At 37.2% G+C, this 15207-nt stretch overlaps 2 protein-coding genes and 1 long non-coding RNA gene across 3 annotated transcripts; 2 read left to right on the plus strand and 1 right to left on the minus strand.

The window, feature by feature from the left end:
* The first annotated feature begins 4490 nt into the window (after positions 1-4490).
* LOC147530795 (S-adenosyl-L-methionine-dependent methyltransferases superfamily protein) lies at positions 4491-7633 on the plus strand. The gene is made up of 8 exons (XM_086649150.1): positions 4491-4825; positions 4955-5061; positions 5312-5452; positions 5800-5881; positions 6054-6247; positions 6328-6439; positions 6626-6733; positions 7255-7633. The coding sequence occupies exons 1-8, from the start codon at positions 4655-4657 to the stop codon at positions 7393-7395; spliced, it is 1056 nt and encodes a 351-aa protein (XP_086505276.1). The 5' UTR covers positions 4491-4654; the 3' UTR covers positions 7396-7633.
* Positions 7634-8793: 1160 nt separating this feature from the next.
* Positions 8794-13550, plus strand: LOC147530796 (uncharacterized). The gene is made up of 5 exons (XM_086649425.1): positions 8794-11088; positions 11168-11330; positions 12312-12475; positions 12719-12977; positions 13116-13550. Exons 1-5 carry the CDS (start codon positions 9746-9748, stop codon positions 13230-13232), a joined length of 2046 nt encoding a protein of 681 aa, XP_086505551.1. The 5' UTR covers positions 8794-9745; the 3' UTR covers positions 13233-13550.
* Positions 13551-13552: 2 nt separating this feature from the next.
* Positions 13553-14604, minus strand: LOC147530797 (uncharacterized). Its single transcript, XR_015227982.1, has 2 exons — positions 14482-14604; positions 13553-14399 (listed from the first exon to the last, which is right to left on the minus strand). It is a non-coding gene; the product is annotated as an uncharacterized LOC147530797 (long non-coding RNA).
* Positions 14605-15207: the final 603 nt, after the last annotated feature.

Below are 15207 nucleotides of genomic sequence, written 5' to 3' on the forward strand. Positions count from 1 at the left end.
CACGAGCACATATGAGCAGGAAGCGAGCCAACCACCGATTACTTATGGATTACAATCGTCAATCCATATTTGAACTCAAACCCCTGGTCCACTAGGTTGTCCAATATCACATTGACAAACCCGTGTTTGCAATCGATCCACATGTCGAGCCAACCAGTCTTAGTTCATTCCATTAACGGAACTCAAGATCATGGTCCACCAAGTTATCTAATATCATATAAATAACTAGTGTTTGCAATCGACTCACATGTCGAGCCAACCAGTCTTGGTTCCAACTAGCCTATGCTTTCTAGGTTAACAACCTAAAGCAATATATCACACACAACTATTGGTAGCACTTATGCTCCAATATCATACACATCATCTCATACAATCAATTATCAACATAAATAACATAAACACAAACAATTCTTAGTATCCAGGCTGCTGTCCGGGTGTATATGTATACTATATTTATATAACCTAAATAACCTAGGTTGCTGTCCGGGTATATGTATACTCCATTAATATAACTATAATGATCTAGGGTTACTATGTTGTTGTTGTAATTAGTTTCTAATCATAATATATATCTATGGTATCACTAATTAGTACTAATTTGATGATAACCTAACACAAATTCATGGTTTAAAGTTGTTATTGTTCTAACCATTCAAATCTAGGTTTAAAATTAAAGAGGGCTATATAAACCCTAGGGAAAAAGAAACCTACTTGATTTTTGTAGCACCAAGAAGAAGAAACCAAATCCTTTAGTAACCCTTTGAAGCTCCCTCACTTTCCCACACTTCTTCTCTCTAGAAATCACTTTCTCCCTCTAGGTTGTATTACTTCTTTCAATTCCCAGCTATTGAGAAGAAAAGAAATAAAAAAAAAAGGGAAAGAAATTAAAGGGTCGGGAAGGGTTAAGGGCTTTCAAGCTTTATAGGGGTGTTGCTATTGGCACCCTCGTTTTTGCTAATAGCACCCCTATAAAGTGAGGGTGTTACACTATCAATGACACCCGGACTTAAACTAGGGTTCTCTAAAACAGGTACTTCGGGTTCCTTCAATGGAGAAACCCTGCTATCAGACGGGGGAGTCCCTAGAAGTCGAGTTAGATAGTCCTTCTATAACTTCTTTTATCATGTTATCATCGGTGTCCCTAAAGATTTCTAAATTTTCGCCTAAGTCAGGCGAGTCAAAGCTCTCATTTAGCAAATCATCCTCAACTCTAGTGAACTCTTCATTATGGTCTGAATGGATTTCAAGTTCGGTACAATGAGAGGATATCTCAATATTGAACTCCATCATTTCTGAGACTTTAGTCTCAATAACGATGTTATCGGGAGAACTGTACTCCTCTAAAATTGTAGCATCGTCATCATAGTACACAGGACACTGTGGACCGTACTTTACATTCTCATGGTGATCTTCTTCTATAATACTAGTTGTTATTTCTTGTAGAGTTCTACAGATATTGTCAGTCTTTTCTTCTAAAGTCTCACAAAACTCGAAAGTACTCTTTTGAAGATCACTAACAATTTGGGTCAATGAAGATGATGATAAAGATGGAGAGTCAATAGTTTCAACATTATCCCATTGATGTTGAGACACATTTAAAGCATAAGACTCTTCATTAATCTTCCTTAACATACTCATAGTTGAAGCCAACGAAGATGATCCTAAAGATGGAGAGTCAACCTTTTCACTGTTATCCCATTGAGGTTGAGCCCGTGTGGAGCATAGGACTCTCCTTTACTCCTCCTTTGCGCACTAATAGCTTCGAAAGTATTTTTGAAGATCACTGACAGCTTGGACTAATGAAGGTGATGCTAAAGATGAAGGATCAACAGTTTCACCGTTATCCCATTGAGGTTAAGACACGTGTGAGGCATAAAACTCTTCGTTATAATGCATGTAACAGTCATTAGTTTCAATATTATCCCATTGAGGTTGGGACACATTTGGAGCATAAGACTCTCTACTATAATGCATGTAAGATGATCTATCAGGATATCTATAATGTGGTTCATAACCTTCTTAAGGTTGATAATAATCCCTATGACCATCATTATGCACATTGTATCTAGGATGACTAACACTATTCTGACCATTTGCTAAACACCACCATGGTAGATTTGAAGAACTCTCGTCCCTTCTGCCATTATGTTGGGACCACGATCTATCCATCCCTCATCAATTTTTTTTTTAACACGAAAACCGAGGAAGTAGTACGAAGATCCTAGAAGGAAAACAACCACAATCAAGCTGAGCCAACCAAGCAACCTAAATAAAATCTAGACGACTGACAGGTTGGTCAATTTCACTTAAAAGTCTAGACAGCTCCTATATTGTAACAAAGCCTGAACTATAATTGTTATGAGGGTTACTCCGTCAAAGTACTATGGTCAAACAATTCTTGGAGACGACCAACGATGAACGTTGTGATAGCCGTCCTACCTTCGGTAACGTTTCCTCTTCTCGAGGTGACCTTTTAAAGAATTGAGTGACTTTTTCTTTTGAGGAATGCCCAAATAAAAATTAAGTCCTTAAATTGTTTCAAAAGATCCTATAAGCTCGATACGTTAGAGGCTAATGTCTAAACCAGATTTTAATTTAAGTGAGGTTTGGGATTCACAACGTTGTTTCCTAAATGGGCAAGAGATCGGTGATGAAATCCGACTCCTATCTTGTAATGGGGTTTGTGCCCTTACTAAAGACGATTAAACTAAATAGTTCGTCAAATCAACCAGCCACACAAAAACATACAAGTACCCACTTACAGGGGATTCGTGGGTGGTCAGAAAAGTTACCTCCCGTTCAAGACGGGCGACGACCTTTGTAGACGACCCGGGCCACTCTTCCCTTGAGTGTCCGAACCCGAGGCTTCATTTGATTTTCGGTTACAATTTAAAAGCCCTCTAATTTAGGGTCAAAACTTTAATCCAAAAAATAAAATTAAGAAAGTCTAAAGTCTCTCTTTCTCACCAAAATAAATACACCATTTGATTTTCGGTTTCCGAATCGATGATATTGCTAGAGAGATGCCCCTCCTTCTAACGCCAAATGCTGATGTCAGAAAATGGTCTTCCGTTATATCAGCATGCAACATGGACTTGATGCATGACAGCGTCTGTTATGATCGAATATTCTAGTAAGTTGATTATGATTCCTCCTTCCTGTTCCTGCTCCTCGCTCCATCTCTGGTTCCACGCTCCTGCTCCTCGATTCTTGGGGGGAACCTGCAAAGGGTTCGAAAACCGCTTCGACGCTCAAGACAATCAGGTTGCTCTTTGCAATAAAAGAATGAATATTGATTGATCCTTCTGGGAGCGAGTTATGGGAACTCTGTATAAGTGGAGAATTTTTCTGATCAAGAGATCGTGTGTAAAACGTGTCTTAGGTATGAAAAGTCCATCGTCTGTTGTAGAAGACGACGGGGGGGGGGGGGGGGGGGGGGGGGGGGGGGGGGTCTTTTATAGGCTGAGGTAGACCGACTTTGTTTGGACGGTCTAAATGAGACGGTTGTGACCCACCATTAAGGGAAGTTTCCTATTGTTCGTAGTTAGGGTTTCCCTTATAGTTATCTCGTATCTAGGATAAATAGAAGTTCTTAAGTTCAAGGATCCTTTGTAGTTATCCTGCCGAGGTGGTAGATCTTTTGGGAGATGTTTCCTCTGATAGAGAAAGATATTCTCTATATTTAATATTAGGAGTTTCTATATTTTGGAAGATATTCTATAGTTATTTAATATTAGGAGGTCCTATATTTTAGCGTTTCTAAGTAATTTAAGAGTTTCTAAGTAATTTAGGAGTTTCTATATTTTAGAGTTTCTAAGTAATTTAGGAGTTTCTATATTTCTAAATATTGAGTCCTAGTTGAAGTCTAATTAGGAATCCTAGTTAGAGCTTAATTTGTCTGGTTGTAGCCTATATATATGGTTGAGTTCATAGTAGAAATGAACATGAATATGAATATCGAAGTTAATAATAAAGTTTTCTATTAGTATTACGTTTATCTTTGGATGGCCTAGAGAAGGACTTAGGTTCTTATCATCCTCCTTTGGGACTCTTGAACCCCAAGCTTGCTTAAACACTTAAGATCTGTAGCCGACAGAGATCTTTAAGGAGATTTCGGGATTGAGTTGGTAAGTTGTTGACGCGCTTCTGCCTCCCCAATTTAGGGTGTGAGACATCGGCCTAACTTACGCGGATCCCCTCATTTCTTTGAAAACCCCAGAGCTGACTTGTTTGTGCCGGAGGCGAAACAAGACTGATACCTCTAACTGACCTCCCAGTTAGGAGTGTAGGTAGCGGAGTACTGAGGGTTCAGCCGTTCTGTTACCTTAAGCCAGGTTGACCCGTTGCACTTCAGGTATGTTCTTAACTTCTTGACGTTAGTCAACGGCTAGACAATTTATGCATCTTCACCACCCAAAACTTATTGCCCCTAAAAAAAACACCGACCAAAATAAAAGATCCTAAATGTGGGGATGAAGTTCCCCATTCATATACTTTCATTCCTTTCAAAACATAGCCCCAAAAAGTGCCATACATTGAACTCCACGAATTGGTGACTGGTAGACTTGCAACGTCTCTAAACCAATAGAACCAACAACTCTCTCTTCCCAACAACCTACAAAAAGCCAGCAGCGGGAGAGAGAGAGAGATCTCCATGGCGATGGTAATCAGTTTCACACCAATCTTCGTTAGTCAAGCATCTTCAATTGGTAAAATTTCCAGACGATTTTGCTTTTCCAAACCATTAAAGTCAACAGTGAGACATCTTTCTCAGTATAAAATTCGAGCTCAATCTTCAACAATCTCCATTGAAATAGAAGAACCTGTAACATCTTCCCCCTTCTACTCTTTCTATTTTAATTTTCATTTAATTTTTCTATCGATCCCTTCTATTATCTGACTTGGGTACTTTTCCATTTGTGTTTACTTAACTTGACATGACTTTTATATCTAGGGTAGTACTTCATCTGAGAAGGTGGAGAGCAACAACAACAAAGATATATTAGCTTGTCCAATATGTTATAACTCACTGAAAAGCAACACTGCTTCAGGATTTACAGGGTAAGTTAGGTTCTTGCTAAGCATAATTTGCAGGTTCATTTTTCCCCGGTCTTGCAATTGAAAACTGATTCGAGCAACGCTTTTTTATCTTCATAGTCTTTGATTATAAGAATGTTAATGCGCCATGATTTTCTTTCTCATAGATATAATGATTTTTTCATGTCAATGAGATCGTTTTGTTCTTAATCTTGTGTTTCACTATAGAAAGTGCTTAATTTTTTTCGATATTTACTGGTTGAATTTGTTGCAGAGAAATTACAAAAGGGTCCAGCTTTCAATGTGAAACTTGCAAGAAGTCTTACTTCAGCAACGAGACGTATCTTGGGTTGACAGTAGCTAGTAGTGCAACTGAGTACACTGAATTTAAGCCGGCTTCTACCGAACTATTTAGGTGGGTTTCAATTGTCTAGTGAACATACATGTTTAGATGATAAAGTAACTATCTGGCCTCTGAATCCACGGCGGGCCTATGATAAGGCTAATACGGGCTACAACTCAGGGTAACACCGGCCTAATAGGTTTAATTTTCGCCTTAATTACATCCATCCATTAGACAAACCTGGAGTTCCTTTTCTGGGGCGCCAACTAGTGGGTACTGTCCATATACATATACATATATGTACACTTCTCTGCTGAAATTCTTCAAATAGCGGAAACATAATCAACAACCTGGAATTCAAAGGAAATTAGTTTTAGACTGTATATGTTTTAAAGGCACTTATTTTTTTGGTTGAACAGAACTCCATTGGTATCATTTCTCTACGAGAGGGGATGGCGGCAAAGTTTTATCTGGGGCGGTTTTCCCGGACCCGAGAAAGAGGTAATCTAATGTTAATATATATATATGGCTTGTAATGCCGTATAATTTAAGGCTTATAGGGCCTGTAGTCTTCACATGTTTCCAAAATCAGGAGTTTGTTTGATTTTTTTTGCATATGTACTTCTCAATCGATCTAGATTTTTGATATCCTATATGTTTATGCCGCCCGTAGTTTGAAATGGTGAAAGAGTACCTAAAGGCAACTATAGGTGGAAACATCATTGATGCTAGTTGTGGAAGTGGATTATTTTCGAGGCTTTTTGCTAAGAGTGGACTGTTTTCTCGTGTTATCGCTCTTGATTTCTCAGAGAACATGCTTCGTCAGTGCTATGAATTCATTAAGGAGGACCAAAGCTTTCCTAAAGAGTAACGAAATTATATATTTTGATTCTTTTTTGAAGTTCTTGGTTTTATATCTCATATGACATAACGAAATTGTCGTACAGGAACTTAATCTTGGTCAGAGCGGACATATCTAGACTTCCTTTTATTTCAAGTTCAATCGATGCTGTCCATGCTGGTGCTGCATTGCACTGTTGGCCTTCACCCTCTGCTGCTGTATGTGCTCCCTCTTTCTCTCTCTCTTTCTATATATATATATATATATAGGTTGTAAGATACTCGGGACTGCTATAGGGAATCTTATTCGTTCACCAAGTTGCAGATATGTCGGAGATCAAACCTTTCGCTTGTCATTGCTGTAGACAGATTTTCACTAAAAATTGCATATTCATGGTTTTGTAGGTCTCGGAAATAAGTCGAGTTCTAAAACCTGGAGGTGTGTTTGTTGCTACAACATACATTCTCGATGGAGTTTATCCTGCAATTCCGATTTTGAGGATATTGCGTCAGGTACGTCAATTCAATAAGAGTAGAAGATCCTTTAACATAACCGATATACGCCTGAAAATGCTATCACATAAGAACATTACAAACTCTATCTAGCCTGATTCTAAGAGCATCTCCAATGCAACACACAATCTAGAAATTCTGAGTGCCACATAAGTTTTTTAGCATTTTTCCCTAAAACTTTCTCCAATGCAAAACTCAATTAAGATCTCTAAAGATGATGTGGGAGTAGTAAAATAGAGATATTATAAGAGGGCACTCTGTCGACCATTCCGGAAGGTCAAGCTGAAGCCATCGCTCATCATCTTGTGTGAATACGAAGGATGGCTTAGAAACCATTCAGAGTTCAGACTCCTGACCTATAAGAACGGGCTTGAATCTTGCTCTGGCCAAGGCCCCTTTAGTGTGTATTTGAGAGCTCACAACAAAAACAATATCTTGTAGCAGATTGCTTTCGGCCTAGGGAATAAATGAAGGACAACATTGTTTGATGGTTAACTAAACAATTGTCTATCTTTATACAGTATATCGGGGAAGCTACAAGTAGCCACATTTATTTATCAGAACGTGAATTGCAAGATCTTTGTGAAGCTTGTGGCCTTGTGGACTTTACGTGCGTGAGGAACGGACCCTTTATCATGCTTTCTGCTACTAAACCCATATAACAGCCCAAAGGTTTAACCCTAGCTGAAAGATAGTAGTCATTTTCGGCCCCAAATTTTAAGAAGGTAAAAAATACTGATCTCTCCGTGTTTCATTTCCGAACAAACCTTCTTATTCATATGTCTTAAACCCCTATAAATTTGTATTTCTAAATTTCGTCGTTTCGTCTTGTAAAGCATATAGAAAATGAAATGTAATTAAACTGATCTACGATTAAGATTAATCTATAATATTAGGATTTATTTATCATACTAAGACCATGTTTGCACTTGGGAAGGATCTACAGAGAAAACTACAGCATTTTCCTTTCACCAACTCATTATCTTCCTGCTCATTCTGTCATTCTTTCTCCCTTCCATTTTATTTTGTTCTCCATTTTCTCTTCATTTTTCAAATACTTTAAAGGTCATTCAATGACAGATCCGTGTAGTTTGAAGTAACTGTCGGCATCTTCTTACGAAATCAGTGATGGTGATGTCTAGTTTGAAGTAACAGCATAATATGGATTTTTTTTGTCATTGATTTTCTTATCGTTTTAAAATCAATTTTCCGTTCAACTTCCCAGATTTGTTATGATTTCATTGAAAAGTGAGGGATCGTTTAGTTTTCAGATCTTACGTAATGTTTTAAGATCGATTTTCATATCAATTATGATTTCGGAACAGCTATGATTTCCTTACCTTCTAAGACCTGATTCAGTTTTCTTTACTCATTGAACTCCGAGAGTCGTTACATTTACATGACATATACATCATCGTGAATACAATATGGAATACAACATGAATTGAACGAGCACTCTAATCACCCATCATCAAGACATTTTAGGATCAAACCACCCCCTTTGGTGGACTGTTGATAGGAATTGATATTTGAACACCTTGAAAGAGATTAAAAAAAAAAGTAGGACGGATATCTAAGAAAGCTTATTTAGAAAGAGAGATCTATGATTCCATCATTCGAACAAAGTAAGCTCTATTAGAGGTTACACACTTAAACCTCACAAAATCGAGTTTTTTGTCGAAGATTAGACTCCAAATATAACTTGCATTGGGATAAAGACGTACCTCTCAAGAAAAAAATGGAAAGTAGAAGATGAAGGTTAGGCTAGAATAGTAAAGATCTAAGGTTGTCGTAGGATTACGGAGGGATAAAAGAAGTTGGTAGAACGAAGCAGCACATATGCCCGGCAAAAAATTATTGAGGGTAAAGCTTCTAATCTATAGGCAAAACACCCTAAGATAAAACGGTCATACTAAAATGGGTTCAATTTTGACCGCAACGTCTACGGGTTTATGATTGTTGTCTTCACACGCGTGATTTTCACACAGGACACGCGCACGGGTGCTCCACAGGAATATTGTGTGCAGGGCTTATAAAACTTACATAATGGTCAGACGGTCGTTGGATGCAGATTTAAGTTCTTGTGAGGGTTTCTTGGACACCGAGCCTAGCCCACCCCATTATCTAAAGGCGGGACGGGCGAGCAATACCCATGTTGTGCTACATGCAAACTTTTTACCCATCAGACGCCGGCGTTGGAGGATGCGTTCCGGTCTACCGGACTGAATTCTCAGCTTTAACTTAATGCAATGAAATTCTTGAAATATCTTGAGAAGTCTAAAAGATATTTTGTCTCTCAATATCCTCCTATATATACGTTTTACTACCCCATATAAAAGCTCGTTTTGGGAAATAACATCTTTACAATAATTTAATCTAGTACTCCAGAGGTACTATTAGTACCCTACACTCGGATGCTTTTCAACCTTCAGCTCTCAAAAGTAAATCAATAAGCCCTTTACTTTTGTCAACGTATCCATTTTAGACGATAGAAAAAGACAGTAGTAAAATACAATGATGATCCTGAAAGTACAGAATTAACACCCAACATAGGAGAATCAGAGAAGTAGTATGTTTTACTTTACTTTCTCTCTCTCTCTCTCTCTCTCTCTCTCTCTCTCTACTCTTCAGTACAGTGTACAAAACGACCCTCTATGTTCTCTATAAGTTTTTAATGGCGTGGACTGCTCTCTCTCTCTCTCTCTCTCTACATTTTTCTTCTTCCAAAGTCGTATAAATACGTTTTATATGCTATAAATGAAAACTCATTTTCTTAATCTTTGCATGTTTTACCAACTCTATCAAAATCTAAACCGTCTTTTTCTTTACAAGTAATGGAATTCAATTTCAATCTTCATTTCAACACAAGAACAATCGGTAATCTCTCTTGGGTTTTGATCTTTTAGTCATTTTTAACCGATTTCTGATCTGGGTTTTTGTTTTTTTTTTGCTTGGATTGGTTTTTTTTTTTTGCTTGGATTGGTTATTGTTGAAGGAATCAGAAAAGATAATATGAAGAACAAAGAGTTTGATTTGTTGTTGAATGAGATTCCTCATGCAACTTCTGTAAATCTTGAAAATCCCCTACATCTTCATCTTCAACAACAATATGAAATTGTTGATGATAGTAATGGAAATTTTAATGGTTCCCCTGTTAGTGGTCTTTCTTTACAGTCAAGAGGTTCATCTTCTTCAAGTTCCCTTCATGGGTTAGAAGAAATCAAACCCCAAACCCCTGTTAGAAATACCCATTACTTGAAAAAATTTAGGCCTGAATCAAAATTGCCTGCTGATTTGTCTGAACATCTATATAAGTTGAGTGTTAAAGATGACCCAGATAACATTGGGAATTTTCAGTTTAGTGATTCTATGATGGTAAGGATTAACAATGGTTATGGTGATAATAATAATTGTCTGTTTGAGAGTAATGTTAGATACCCTTCTGATAGGGAAGGGTTTAGTGATCTCTTTCCTGCAAGTTTGATGACATTGGATGATGTTAATGAGCCAACATTGTTAGGAGGATTTCAAGAGAAAAGTCAAATTTCTGATCTCTCAGGATCATCTTATGTCTTCCCTCGTTACACAAACGATATGTTTCCTTATTTGGGTAGCTCATTTGGTACTCCATGGCAGCAAAGATTGGAGCATTTGAGAATTGGTGAAACCCTAATGAATTCTCAATTCCAAGATGATGCTCTTTTTATTGGAGACTCTGATCCCATAGATACTATTCATGTTCCTACAAATTTATCGCCTACCAGGCAGTCTTTCGTTAGTAACGATTATTTTGGAGGTGTATCGAGTATACCGATTTCTCCTTACTCGAGAAACTCGCCAACTATAGGAACTACCCCTAACAATTGGACTCCTCAATCTATTTCGTCGGTGACAAGTACAAGAGGTGTTGAAGCTTTTGACTTTATGGGTAATTGGATCGTCCATGGAAATGGTTTGAATGACGCGAAGGAGAAGGGGTCTAATGGTCTTTCTCACTTGAAAACATGTCCTATGTATGGTAAGAGTAATAACACTCCTAAGATGTGCTGTTGTTTAATTATGCCATCCAACTACAATTTGTTAAGAGGATTAGGAGGAAATATATACTCTCTAGCGAAAGATCAACATGGTTGTCGATTCTTACAACGGAAGTTAGATAAGGGAACCCCACAAGAAATACAAATGATTTTTCATGAGATCATTGATCATGTAGTTGAGCTTATGACAAACCCATCCGGGAATTACCTTATACAGAAGTTACTAGACCTTTGTAATGAAGAACAGAGAATGCAAATTCTGATTATGATAACGAGTCCACGAAACCAGCTTGTTAAGATCTCTTTAAACGTTCATGGGTAAGCTTGAATTTACTGCACATTGTTTGTAGCTTTATTTTCTGCTATTTATATTTCTTAATGGACTCTATCTGGTCAGGACACGTGTGGTGCAAAAATTAATTGGTACTCTCAAAACCCGGGAGCAGATTTCACTTGTTGTTTCGGCCCTTGAACCTGGGTTCTTTAATCTAATAAAAGATGCAAATGGGAATCATGTTCTCCAAAGATGTTTGCAGTGTCTTAGTAATGAAGATAATAAGGTAATGAATTTTCCTAGTCCCGTTGGACTTTGTTGGGTTTTGAAAATATCAATACTTGTTAGGTTCTTATTTGTTACATTTGTTTTGTACCTGTTGTTCGATGTCAATCGGAAAGTTGAACTCTATATATTAGAACAATCTCCATATTACAAACAATGGTCGATTTGGAAAAAGATGCCTATACATAACAAATGTGGAAAGGTATTTAAGTTTGATAGAGGCTGAATCATGATGTCAATTGGTATTCATACATGTCCTTGATTACGTAAATAAATTGCCTCGGGAGTCCTTGTTCATGTTTCAAAGTCTGCCAATGCAAAACCGAAAATCAAATCTAATTTGTGTTTGAACCGTACTATGAAATCTTCCATGAACTCCTTTTCTTTGTTTTGGTATATAATATATACAAGCCAATGCCACACTACACATAAATCCCAATTGGAGCGACCATCAAATGAAATTTCAAGTACAAAATCTCAACTCCTTACTTATCCTTGTAGAGAAACCTTCCCCCTTTTCAGTCTTTTTGACTTCAGGATACCCTCTAGAGTTTATAAGGTAGTAAGTACGGCATGGAGAACAATCTCCGAGCATAATATGGATATCGTAAGATCCATACTTCAATAGAATCGAAATAGCTTCTCGGTAAAACTCTTGCCGGATTGTCAATAACTCATTAATTTGTAGCAAACCTATTAGGCATGACGTAGAAATTAAAGTTTAATTTATATACTATTTCAGAGTGATTATCTTCTATATTTTCTTGGACTAGGTATAAGTTTCTACATTCTTATATAATTTGTTTTACTTTTTCGCCAATAATTGTTAAATTATGCAGATATTACCTTAACTAGAGTAGTGTGTTATGGACCTAACACGATTCGGGCAAGTGCGCAGAAAGCTTTACTTGCATGAAACTACAGCTTCCTAGGCTTCCACGCCCCATTGCTTTTTCCCCTTCTCATTTTTTGCATTTGGCAGTTTATTTTCGACGCTGCTGCAAGATTCTGTGTCGATATAGCAACTAATCAACATGGATGCTGTGTCCTGCAAAAGTGCATTGGTCATTCAACAGGTGCCCGCCGAGAAAAATTATTGGCAGAAATTTCTACTCATGGGCTATTTCTTGCACAAGATGCATACGGGTAATTTCCTGATAAATCCTTTTCTATTCTTGGACCATCTTCACATCTACAGCTTTTAACGGCATATTTTCCCCCTTGTTTTCTTTTCTCATCTTCTAATCTATTTTCTGTCAAAAACGTTAAAATATCGGGACTGCACAAAATTCTAAGCCTTCGGCTAATTGTTTTAGTTCTAGCAAATTTGATATTTGTTTCATGTTTGACTTCTTTTTTGGATCTTAAGCATTTGATCCTGTGTTTCAGAAACTATGTGATTCAATATGTCATCGAACAACAAAGTCCACCTACGAACACAACCTTGCATTCTCTATTTACGGGGAACTACACAAGTCTCTCTTTGCAGAAATGCAGTAGTCATGTTGTTGAGAACTGTCTCAGATATTTCAATGAAGATGAACAATCAGAGATAGTACATGAATTACTATCATATCCTCGGTTCGAACAATTTGTGCAAGATCAATATGCAAATTACGTTATTCAATCTGGTCTTAAATTTTGCAAGGTTTGTTCACGGACAAGATTACTTCGCATTTCTCGAGTTAATTCTACGTTTTCCCGACTTGTAAATCTTTCTTTGCTCTTACATTGTCTTTTTGTTGTGATATAATTTCTTTTACTGATCATTCATTTCATATTCTAGGGACTTACTCTTAATGCACTGGTTGGAGCGATTCGACAACATATTACGACCTTGAAAACAAGTCCGTATTGCAAGAAAATTTATTCGAAGGTTGTGTTGAGGAAGCGAGATATGTAGAGGTGAATTCAAAAGGCTATAAGAACTACTGTTGTGGTTTGTTTATTATTAGTATCATATTAACTACTTTTCATATCTATATAATCGTCGAAAATTTTATATCTCTACCCACATGTACAAGTTGATGATTGTTAAACCCTAGATGAAGTATGAACAAGTGAACAGGAAAACAAATCTGATGATAAGCTCTCTCTCTCTCTCTCTCTCTCTCTGTCTTGGTGTAAAAAGAAAAGGAAAGTTTTGGCCCTGTTCCTTAAATGCCATTATAAATATATGTAATGAACAATTGTTATACTACTAATTTTCGCTTATGCTCAATGTGAAGAAGGGAAAACACCACAATTTCCATTCAGTTACTCGGTTATATTTAATAATACAAACTATCCGTGTACAACTTACTGTGTTACAAAATTAGTGTCATAGCTTTGTGTGTGCAGTCTGACTATATAGCTCATTCTAGTTTCATGGTTTACAACTCATTTCATTTCGTCCGTTACGAGATGTGGGACTGTGTAAGACCAGATCCGCCGATAACCAATTTACGTTTACTCCGCTGATGGGGTACATGCCCTTACCCATTTAACTGCTGGCCAGTTTCACTGTCTGCAAATTGAATGTGAGGAGATTATGTTAGAGCATTGTACACTACCCACATTCCACGATAACGACGTGGGCTCCTTCCACAGTATTACTCTCCGTTGGAAGTGGTCTTACGCTTCCACGATGAAGTAGTTGCTGGGGTTTCAACCCGTCCATTGTTTTGGTGATATCTGCAACTTCAAACTTGGCTAAGCGCGCGAGCTCGTTAACCGACTCCGCAATGATTTCTATGCACCCGACGATCTCCACTAGTAGAGAAGTGACAGTAGCTGCTGGTACAACGTCTAAAATGTTCACATTCTCCGTTAATGTAGCTGTTTTTAGAAGTGGTCTTAGATTATTAGCAGCATCTTTGAGTTGTTCATCTACAACTATACCATTGGGTTGTGTCATTGTTTTAATTGCCCTAGAGGGATGGTTTCTATACCATTGGGTTGTGTCATTGTTTTAGAAGTGGTCTTAGATTATTAGCAGAAACCAAACTAAAAGTCAATATAAATATCAACACTCCGTAATCGTATCGAGCCTTGATCCTCGGAGAAAACGGTGAAAATGATCCGGTGGTAGCTGTAAAAAAAGAACAAATATTAGCTAAAAAGTTCTTGAAATTATTAATAAAAAGAAAAAAAATCTTGAAATGGAAATATACCTATAAGGAAAACAAAGAGACAAAGAAGTATTGGTTAGGCTTTATCTCCAGCTAGGGTTGTCAAATAATGAGCTCCAACACACAAGGCACCGGCTAAAAATGTTGCCTATGCTCTGTTAAACCAACTTTAGTATCCGACTTATTCTTTCCTATTTACCCTTTCTTTCAAGTATTTTGCCCTTATTTATGTTTTTTCTCTCCAAGTCGGAAGACACTTGTTGACGATCCATTACCGAAAACAAAAAAAAGTCTTTTTTTCCTCTTCTTCCCTTTTCTGCTCCCACCTCCACCACTACCACCACTGACAAAGACTTTTTTTCTTCTTTCATCAGTTGCACATGAAACCTCCATTAATTTAGTTTTTGAATCTTCACAAGTAACAACAGTAAAAGGGGCATTCATTAACACAGTAGGTCTATAATAAGCATAAAAGCCCTTAAACTTTTGTTATTGAAATGTATAATCTAATCAAACCCTTGTAATGGGGCATGTATCACTTGCAACGGTCAGAGGCGGAGCCAGGAATTGGTTGAGGGACGGGCTGAAATCTGAAGTACATATAGCCATTCAAATTTAAATTTTCGAGTTTATAATTAACTGAATAAGGTCGCAAACGAAAATATGATCTATATAATATTAGAATAACTATATTATATATATATATATATATATATATATATATATATATGTATATCGGCAAAATAAGTACCATATATCTATCCATAT

Source organism: Eschscholzia californica, unplaced genomic scaffold, assembly GCF_041429995.1.
Source record: "Eschscholzia californica isolate CP2 unplaced genomic scaffold, dmEscCali1.0.p SCAF_6, whole genome shotgun sequence".
Taxonomy (NCBI): Eukaryota; Viridiplantae; Streptophyta; class Magnoliopsida; order Ranunculales; family Papaveraceae; genus Eschscholzia; species Eschscholzia californica.

Excerpts from the sequence above, each read along its gene's own strand:
- LOC147530795 (XM_086649150.1), top strand. The coding sequence starts at position 4,655 with ATGGCGATGGTAATCAGTTTCACACCAATCTTCGTTAGTCAAGCATCT. Across the intron at positions 4,826-4,954 it reads CCATTGAAATAGAAGAACCT|GGTAGTACTTCATCTGAGAA; the intron begins GTAACATCTTCC and ends TTTTATATCTAG. Across the intron at positions 5,062-5,311 it reads ACTGCTTCAGGATTTACAGG|AGAAATTACAAAAGGGTCCA; the intron begins GTAAGTTAGGTT and ends AATTTGTTGCAG.
- LOC147530796 (XM_086649425.1), top strand. The coding sequence starts at position 9,746 with ATGAAGAACAAAGAGTTTGATTTGTTGTTGAATGAGATTCCTCATGCA. Across the intron at positions 11,089-11,167 it reads ATCTCTTTAAACGTTCATGG|GACACGTGTGGTGCAAAAAT; the intron begins GTAAGCTTGAAT and ends CTATCTGGTCAG. Across the intron at positions 12,978-13,115 it reads CTGGTCTTAAATTTTGCAAG|GGACTTACTCTTAATGCACT; the intron begins GTTTGTTCACGG and ends TTCATATTCTAG.